The sequence below is a fragment of the Otolemur garnettii genome, unplaced genomic scaffold, assembly GCF_000181295.1.
Source record: "Otolemur garnettii isolate 467f Iridium unplaced genomic scaffold, OtoGar3 scaffold00015, whole genome shotgun sequence".
NCBI lineage: Eukaryota > Metazoa > Chordata > Mammalia > Primates > Galagidae > Otolemur > Otolemur garnettii.
In genome coordinates, this window is record NW_003852410.1 from 30169633 (window position 1) to 30179679 (window position 10047).

The 10047-nt window shown below is 38.3% G+C and overlaps 1 protein-coding gene and 1 pseudogene across 2 annotated transcripts in view; both read left to right on the plus strand.

The window, feature by feature from the left end:
- Nucleotides 1-6410, plus strand: part of DENND6A (DENN domain containing 6A) — an 81663-nt gene extending 75253 nt beyond the window's left edge. For both annotated transcript variants that reach the window (XM_012802488.2, XM_023510713.1), the window contains exons 16-20: nt 1473-1526; nt 1634-1743; nt 2062-2164; nt 4818-4892; nt 5628-6410. In XM_012802488.2, coding sequence (XP_012657942.1) covers nt 1473-1526; nt 1634-1743; nt 2062-2164; nt 4818-4892; nt 5628-5759 — 474 coding nt within the window. In that variant the 3' untranslated portion in view covers nt 5760-6410. The remainder of the gene's footprint in view (nt 1-1472; nt 1527-1633; nt 1744-2061; nt 2165-4817; nt 4893-5627) is intronic.
- On the plus strand, nt 2710-4755 carry LOC105886567 (annotated as a pseudogene).
- Nucleotides 6411-10047: the final 3637 nt, after the last annotated feature.

Here is a 10047-nt window from a genome sequence, read left to right on the forward strand (position 1 = left end):
AGTGGTGTGTCATATAAAAGCAGGATCTTGATGTAGTCCTCGTCTGGAGACTGCATCATAGAAAGATTTTGTGTAGTTAGTAATGTAATCTATCTATAAACATAATATGGGGAAAACCTGAAAATCTTCATGAAATATTCTTGGTCTATGACTGTTAGTTTTTTTGGGTCTATTTAAAGCTGTTTGTTTAAGTAAATAAATTTTGAGTAATACTCAAAAGCATGGACTAAAGTCAAGCTGTGTTACCTTGGTAAGGTTAGTTTCTCTTATTGTCTATTTTTGTTTGTTTGTTTGTTTGAAATAGGGTCTCACCAGGGGTACAAGTGAATCTTTCTAAGAGTAGAATGTGAACGTTTTAAAACAATAATTGAGAAAATGACATGAAGGCTGTGTTGACCAGTTTGATGGAAGTATTTCGGATTGCATGTGTAAACCCCACACTGTACCCCAGAAGTGCCTTAATGTACATAGTTACCATTCAATAAAAAAAAAAAAAAAAGGGTCTCACTCTGTCGCCTGGGCCATAATGCAGTAGTGTCACCACTGCTCATTGCAACCTCAAACTCCTGGGCTTAAAAGCAAGCCTCATGCCTCAGCCTCCCAAATAGCTGGAATTATAGGTACAAGCCCCCATGGCTGGTTAATTTTTACTGTTTTTTTTAGAGACAATATCTCATCTTTGCTGAGGCTTCTCTCAGACTTCTGGCCTCAAGCACTTCTCCCACCTTGGCCTCCCAAAGTGCTAGGATTATAGGTATGAGTTACCACACCCAGTCTACTTAGGTTTTTGAAGCCTTAATTTTCCCAAAATACTGGTACCTACCACACAGGATGGTTGCAAGGATTAGAAAAGATCAGGCACATAAAATGATGAAAACATTCTGGTACATATTAATAGTTACTCAATAAGGTTACTTATTATTAAAAATATGTAGCCCTTTGTATTATCCAATTCAATTTGACTTCCCAATTCAATCCAAATTTAGCCAAATTTGACTTGGGGGAGTGATGAATTCTTTGCTGTTCATTGAAAGAGCATATGATGAAAAACTTGGAGAAAAACTCTTTCTTTCTTTCTTTTTTTTTTTTTTAAAGACAGAGTCTTGCTGTGTTGCCCAGGCTGGAGTGCAGTGGCATGATCATAGCTCACTGCACCCTCCAAATCCTGGTCTCATGTGCTCAAGTGATCCTCCTATCGCAGCCTCCTGAGTAGCTGGGACTACAGATGTGTGCCACCACGCTTGGCTATGTTTTAAATTTTTTGTAGAGACAAAGTCTCACTATTTTGCCCAGGCTGGTCTTAAACTCCTGGGCTCAAGTGATGCTCCTGCCTTGGTCTCCTAAAGTGATATGACTATAGGTGTGAACCATCATGCCCAGCCCCATCTCTTTACAAAAAGTCTGTTTAAATATATTTGAAGACATTCTAGGTAGAAGCACCAAACTTTGGTTACTTTTTTTCTTGGTTTTAGGAAAGATATGTGGCAAGCTTGATGCCTTTGCAGAAAAGTATTTCTCCATGGAAGGTATGAATATATTCAAATAAATTCCTGTTTGAGTTCTTTAACTGTAATTAATTTCTGTTAATATATCCATTTCTAATTTCTAAATATAGTTATATCTTATTTTCTAGAGTCCACCCCAATTAAGACAATTTCTTCCAGAAGAATTTATGAAAACACTTGAGAAAACAGGACCTCAGCTAACCTCTAGAATAAAAGGCGATTGGATTGGACTTTACCGGTTAGTCTTTTTTCCTCTTTTCACCCATCTGTAGTGCTTTATTTAAAAGCAAATTTTAAAAAATTAAACAAAAAACTGGATTTATATTTAGTTTTAGTTTTTTTTTTTTTTTGCAGTTTTGGCTGGGGCTGGGTTTGAACCCCCACCTCCGGCATATGGGGCCAGCACCCTACTCCTTTGAGCCACAGGCACCGCCCTATTTAGATTTTTTTTAAAGGCCATTTTGTGACACAGTTCTGAGCTATAGATAGGAAAGGTATTAAGGAAAAGAAAAGAAATCAAAATCAAACTTTGCTTTTTAAAAATTTATTTTTATAGGCATTTCCTAAAGTCTCCAAATTTTGATGGCTGGTTTAAGGCTCGTCGGAAGGAAATGACCCAAAAATTGGAGGCACTTCATCTGGAAGCTCTTTGTGAAGAGGTTAGAAAGCTGTATGTTTGTGTTGCATGTCTGTTGAAAATATAGCCATTTTTTTTTCTTCTCTGTTTTTAGCTTTAATTTTATTTGCACATGAAGGAAGCCAACATAAGGGATAGTTATTTTTAGAGGTTGAAGATTATATCTATATCTACTTCTTTATAAATAGTAACTAACTCTTCTAAATCATACCCCAAGTGCCAGAACTGTATAGGTACTTTTTATGGATAATCTCTTAATCTTTGCAAGAATTCATTGAGGTAGATGCATTATGAACCACATTATGGGACCCCTGCAGCTTAGAAGTTAAGGGACTTGCCTCAGATCACATACCTGATAAGTAGTGCAGCCAACAGTGTGTTGGAGTCCCCTTGTATTAGCTCACAAGAGCTGATTGTGTACCCTTGTTTCTAGCTGTGCCTTCAGTGACCTCAGGTTGGTATCTTGAAATTGCCTATACGGAAGTATTACACCACAAAAATTGGCAAAGCTGGAACTCGTTGGCTTCTGTAGGGGAAGGCAGAAAGATGGTGGCAGCAGTCCTGAGACAGTTGGGTCCATTATGGACACAGAACCTGAGGAACTCGGGGAAGCTGGCCTTGGGTGTTTTACCTCAGTCATATATTAACACGAGTGCTTCTCTTACCATTTCTCCAAAATGAGAGAAGAAGAATAAAATTGTTTATCCTCCACAACTGCCTGGAGAACCTCAGAGACCAGCAGAAATCTACCACTATCAAAGACAAATAAAATATAGCAAAGACAAGATGTTGTATTTGGCAAAATTGATACGAGGAATGTCCATTGACCAGGCTTTTTTTTTTTTTTTTGAGACGAAGCCTCAAGCTATCCCCCTGGGTAGAGTGCCATGGCATCACGCTCACAGCAACCTCCAACTCCTGGGCTCAAGCGAGTCTCCTGCCTCAGCCTCCCAAGTAGCTGGGACCACAGGCGCCCGCCACAACGCCTGGCCATTTTCTGGTTGCAGCCATCATTGTTGTTTGGCGGGCCCGGGCTGGGGATTCGAACCCGCCACCTTAGGTGTATGTGGCTGGCGCCTTAGCCACTTGAGCCACAGGCGCCGAGCCCATTGACCAGGCTTTGACTCAGTTGGAATTCAGTGACAGAAATAGGGCCCAAATAATTAAAGAGGTTCTCTTAGAAGCACAAGATATGGCAGTGAGAGACCACAATGTGGAATTCAGATCCAATTTATATATAGCTAAGTCCACCTCAGGGCAAGGCCAGTGCCTAAAACGTATCCACTATCACGGCAGAGGTCACTTTGGGATCATGGAGAAAGTTTATTGCCATTATTTTGTAAAGTTGGTGGAAGGACCCCCACCTTCACATGAGGAACCGAAGACAGCAGTTACTTACACCAAAGAGTATGTTCAGGAGCTTCAGAACCAGACCATCATTCACACTCTATCATGGGGGTGTTCAGACTCCACAATGTATATATTTTGCCATTTGTTTTCTAAAAATAAACAAAATTTAAAGACAAATGAAAAAAAATTGACAAAGCTACAAACCAGAAACCATTTCTGAAGAACTAGTTGTCAAATATTTACCAGCATAGTACTGGATAGAATCAGGATTGAAATCCAAGCAGTCTGACTCCACATCTTTTCTAGTATAACTTATTCACCTTTTCTAGTAACTATTAACAATTTCTTTCTGTATTTAAACTGATTTTTCATATTCTGTATTTATCACCAGCCTATTTTAAATTAAACTACTTGTGAAAATATAAAGGATAGTTTCTTATTTTCATTGGCATTTGGCTTTAAATATTCAGGTTAGCTAGCCTCAGTGTTAACTCTGTTATCATAAACTCCCAGTGACTGTGGCTTTAAGAAAAAGAATATAATGAAAGAAACATAAGCTCAGGCAGATGCAAAGTTTATATCCAATGGACATTCGTATTTAGTTATCTTGATTTGTTAGCTAACATTCCTTATGAATTAATGATTCACTACTTAGTAGGGGTGGGAGTTAATATTACAGTTTGAGTTAAAATTTTATTTTTATTTGATCTAAAAAGTCCACCTCAGAAAATACTTTTTTTCTCCCTTGTGACAGAGTCATTTTGTTGCCCCACACTAGAGTGCCTTGGTATCAGCCTAGCTCAGAGCAACTTCAAACTTCTGGGTTCAAGCAATCCTCCTGCTTCAGCCTCCCATGTAGCTGCCAAAATGCCTAGCTAATTTTTCTGTTTTTAGGAGAGATAGGGTCTTGCTTTTGCACAGACTGGTCTCAAACTCCTGGGCTCAAGTGATTCTCTTGCCTCAGCCTCCCAGAGTGCTAGGATCATAGGTGTTAGCCACTGCACCTGGCCAGAAAGGAATTTTCTTACATTAAAAAATGTTTTTTATTTTTAATTATTAGGGGTACATAATAGTTGTATTTACATTTTGTTTTATTTTCAAATATTAGATACTTACTTGGCTGATGTTAAAAATTATCTATTTAGCAATAATTGTAATATCTTAGATAAGAATTATTCTTGTGCTATAGTGCTATATCTGGGTTAAACACCTTATTCTTCTTTTCCTTTCTTTCCCTTCCTTCACAATAGCCTTACCTATTGAAATGGAGAAATTCAAATATTATTTTGAGTACTTGTTGATTTGGGATTTGCTTGTTGTTCTAGGACTTACTTCTTTGGATCCAGAAACATACAGAAGTAGAAACAGTAGACCTTGTATTGAAGCTGAAAAATAAGCTGGTATGTAGCCAAAATAGCCAAAGAGTAAATTAAGTTTTCTTGCGAAGATATTTTTCTCTCATTTGAGCTGACAATCCATGATGTATCATAAAAGTAACTTTTTTTTTTTTTTTTTTTTTGAGATAGAGTCTCAAGCTGTCGCCCTGGGTAGACTGCTGTGGCGGCACAGCTCACAGCAATTCCTGTGCTTAAGTGATTCTCTTGCCTCAGCCTCCCAAGTAGCTGGGACTACAGGCACCTACCACAACTCCCAGCTATTTTTTTTGTTGCAGGTGTCATTGTTGTTTTAGCTGGCCCGGGCTGTTTCGAATCCACCAGCCTCGGTGTATGTGGCCGGTGCCCTACCCACTGAGCTACAGGTGCTGCCACAAAAGTAACTTTTTAAATGAAAGGACTTGAGGTTGTCAATTGTTGGTAGATATGTCTAAAAATACTTAAGTCATTCAAATATCATAATAATGCCATATTATTCTAAAGTTATTTACATGGAACCTAATAAGCTGACATAAACAAAGTCACTTGTATTTCTTGGTAATCTCCATAAATTTACATAGAAACTTTATTTATTGAGCTCACTAATGTATTGTTTAAGTGAAATGTTCTTTGCTTTTTTAGTTTCTATAAATTATTGCCTAAGACTGAAAGTTTCCAAATAGCCCTTTAAAACTGCTTGTTTAAAGAATATACTGTATTAATGTAGATTCCAGTAAACACTACCAAATGTTTTTTATATAGTTACAGGCGGATCGAGAATGTTTACCTGTGAAACCTGACACTGTGGAAAAATTACGGACACATATAGATGCAATTATCTTGGCATTGCCAGAAGACCTTCAAGGCATACTGCTCAAAACGGGCATGACATGATATTTGCCAGGATTTCCCAGCCAAAAAGGACTGTGCACCGTGAAGCATATTGACATTTCAACCAGACGCACAGAGGTGGTCTCTCCGTGACAGAGGGGTAGAAAATAGCTGTGAATGCTAGCTACAGGGTGGAAAGACTGTATTGTATAAACAAACCTTTTTAGTGCATTATTTTTAAAAATGGCTATCTGTGGTGGTTCCACTTTAATACTGAAACACTGAAAGGCATTTTTGTATTTTTAATCATGTTCTAAAGTGCTCTTACGAGAGACATGTGGGGCCATCAGTATTAGCGATTTCATACTGCAGTGCTGGCATTGCAGATATTTTTTTAAAATGGTGCTGCTTTGCCCAATCATGTTAAAACTCAGGGGGATATAAAAATAACATTCACACTGGCTATTGTTCTTAAGGAGGAAAAGACTGAAGTGTCCAACTATAGTTAGAAGTAATTGATGCTTATGTAGTGCCTTCTGTTGTCCTATGTGTTTCACAAAGTCCAGCCGCTAGTCTTAAAGCTTTTCTTAGCTTGATTATGATATGTAGTTTTAAAAGGCATTCTGTCAAGTGATCATTGCTTAAAAATGCTTCTTGATGTTCATTGTGTATATAATTATTAGTAGGCATGGTAGGTTTTTTTCTTCAGTTGTCATGTAGGTTTTTTATTTCACTATTTTTTTAAACATGTATATTTTACATATACATGGAGACACTTTAGGAATGAGTGTTCTCAGAATTTTGCTATTTTCTTTACCATTTTCAAAATTCAGTGTATCAGCTTCTCCAAAGGCAAGAAGGCATTTAGTATTAATTATTGAAGAACTTATTTCTCTTACCCTTTATTAATTAGGCCAATTTAAATTGGATGTTTTTCAAGGACATCCTAATTATAAACCTCTTAATCAGCTATACTTTAAACTGAACTATTCTTATTTAAAAAGTATTTGTAAGCTTCTGTGATAACTTATTTCAGTCAGCATAAGATTGATGTCCAGCATTATTTGTTTGGTAGTATTTTCTCCCCAAAATTAATGTTTCTCAGAACTCTTTCTCTATTATTGTTTGACCTGGGAATTTTGCCTGAATCACTGTTATAGCTAGTTTTTTTGTTGTTTTTGTTTCTGTTTGAAATTATACTACCTTGCCAAAACTAGAAGAATGTGATTTGGTAGATTAAGGTTATTTGGTTTCTGTTTGAATAAGTGTCCTGCAGACATCACTATTTAAAGTAGACACACATAGCACATACGTTAATAGATGTGTCTTAAATTACCCTCTACATAACCAAATGTAGTTGTGTGTCTTTGTAGAAGAAATGGCTTCTGAAGCTATCTCTTATTCTTTTTTTTTTTTTTTTTGAGACAGAGCCTCAAGCTGTCCCCCTGGGTAGAGTGCTATGGCATTATAGCTCACAGCAACCTCCAACTCCTGGGCTCAAGCGAGTCTCCTGCCTCTGCCTCCCAAGTAGCTGGGACCACAGGCGCCCGCCACAACGCCCGGCTATTTTTTGGTTGCAGCCGTCATTGTTGTTTTGGCGGGTCCGGGCTGGGGATTCGAACCCGCCACCTTAGGTGTACGTGGCTGGCGCCTTAGCCGGTTGAGCTATAGGCGCCGAGCCTCTTATTCTTTATTGATGTAATTTTTAAGGGCATTCCTGACCCAAGAAAGGCTTCTTATGTTTGTAACTGTGCTCTAATACCCAAGTGTGCCCTTTTCTTTTTTTCTTTTCTTTCTTTTCTTTTTTTTTTTTTTTGAGACAGAGTCTCAAGCTGTTGCCCTGGGTAGAGTGCTGTGTCATCACAGCTCACAGCAACCTCAAACTCTTAGGCTTAAGTGATTCTCTTGCCTCAGCCTCCTAAGTAGATGGGACTACAGGCACCCACCACAATGCCCAGCTATTTTTTTGTTGCTGTTGTCATTGTTGATTTTAGCTGGCCCAGGCTGGGTTCAGACACGCCAGCCTTGGTGTATGTGGCCAGTTCCCTATCCACTGAGCTATGGGTGCCACCCCAAGTGTCCCCTTTTCTCATGGATACAGCCTCTTGAAGCTTACCTCAAAGTCATAGAGAGAATATGGCATTTGAAAGAAATCACTTGCCATGGATCATATGAGTTATTTTGTGAAACGACAGTTGACCTTTCAGAAAGGGGGCAACTACTTTTATATGCTAAATATTTCATAACTTTCTGGGAAACCTTACTTAGGTATAAATGGTCACCTTATTATTTTTCAAAAAGGTATATATTTTAGTAAAATTACAATTTATATACAGTTTGTGACCAGAATTTGAAAGCTGTTAGTGTCCTATCAAGGATCTTTTTAATTATACCACTATAGGATATATCATGTCAAGTTTATTTTACACAGCTAAAGAGTAGCAAAAGATGCCAATTAGCATGATAATTGTGTCTTCATATTTGTGTATTAATTGAAACCTAACACATATTGAAAACCATATCATACTTACCTGGTTTATCTCTTAATTTCAGATTATGTGCTTGTAAAAGTAATGTAAAGTTGTATCGGGAGCCTGAGGAAGACTGTTTGGTAACTTAATTCTTTTGTGTGATTTTCAGATGTCTTTTTTTTTTTCTTGAGAAGACTTTGTTAATATCTAAACCTTGCCATTTAATGTTTTGTCTCCACCAGCATCAGAAGGAATCACTGCTTAAGGATGTTATGTAATGCCTAGTGCCTTCTATTTACAGTGAGAAAGAGGTGTCGTGAAGGCATTTATGGTCATTACTGAAAACTAAATTAAAGGCCTTGGATTTTAAAGCACTTGGATATCTTGTATTATTTTGGAGTGGGGTTGGAATGCTTAATTTCCTGACAGTTTTTTATTTTTTAAAGAAATTCAAATGAAACTTTCTGTAAACTTTACTATGAACAGGTGAATATTCCTGTTTAGTAATAGGTCAGCTAAATGATTTCATATCCTTCCTAGCAATGCACTGAATTTATGAAATATCTTGATAAAAATATTTTAGCTTAATGTTAAGTTTTGTTAGATTCTCCTTCATTTGCTACCTTTTAAAATCTTAAACCTGGCCAGGCACAGTGGTCACGACTGTAATCCTAACACTCTGGGAGGCCAAGGTGTGTGGATTGCTTGAGCTCAGGAGTTCAAGACCAGCCTGAGCAAGATTGAAATCCTGTCTCTAAAAATAGTCTGGCATTGGTGGTGTGTGCCTGTACTCTCAGCTACTTGGGAGGCTAAAGCAAGAGGACGACTTATGCCCAAGAGTTTGAGGTTGCTATGAGCTATGATGCCATAGCACTCCACCAAAGAGTGACAAAGTGAGACTGTCCAAAAAAAAAAAAAAAAACTTAAAGTTACTTTTATTTCTTCTTTTTTAAAGCAGGAAGTATATTACATTCTTTAGATTTTACTCGTTTCTTAATAAAAAGAAAATATCTTAGATGCTACTCCTTTTTGAAGTTAACTGGATAATATCCTTCAAGATATAGTATAAAATATTTTGGCAAATTTAAAAGATGCCCTTAACTGGGTCAGTGGCTTAAATGTGTAATTGAAGCACTTTGGGAGGTCAATATGGGAGAATTGATTGAGGCCAGGAGTTTAAGACCAGTCCGGGCAACATAGTGAGACCCTGTCTTTACAAAAAAAAATGAGCCAGGCTCAGCACCTGTGGCTCAAGTGGCTAAGGCGCCAGCCACATACACCCAAAGTGGCGGGTTCGAATCCAGCCTGGGTCTGCCAAACAACAGTGACGGCTGCAACCAAAAAATAGCCAGGTGTTGTGGTGGGCGCCTGTGGTCCCAGCTACTTGGGAGGCTGAAGTAGGAGACTCGCTTGAGCCAAGAAGTTGAAGGTTACTGTGAGCTGTGTTTCCATGGCACTCTACCCAGGGGGACAGCTTGAGGCTCCTGTCTCAAAAAAAAAAAAGCCAAGTATGATGGTGCAGGTGCAGGCCTATAGTCCTAGCTACCCATTAGCCTGAGGCAGGAGGATTACCTGAGGCCAAGAACATAAGTTTACAGTGAACTATGATCATGCCTCTGCACTCCAGCCTGGGCAACAGAGTTGAGACCCTGTTCTCCCCTATCCTATAAAGAAAGAAGGGAGGGAGAAAGGGAGGACGAAGGACGTACAGAAAGAAGGAAGGAAAGGAAACAAAAGAATAGAAGAGATGCCATTAATGTTTTTTGACTGGTTTAAACAGCAGATGGAAAAAGGGAAAGAGAGAGAGAAAGGGAGGGAAGGAAGGAAGGAAGGGAAAGAAAGATAAAGAGATGCCATTAATGTTTTGTGAATAGCTTAAA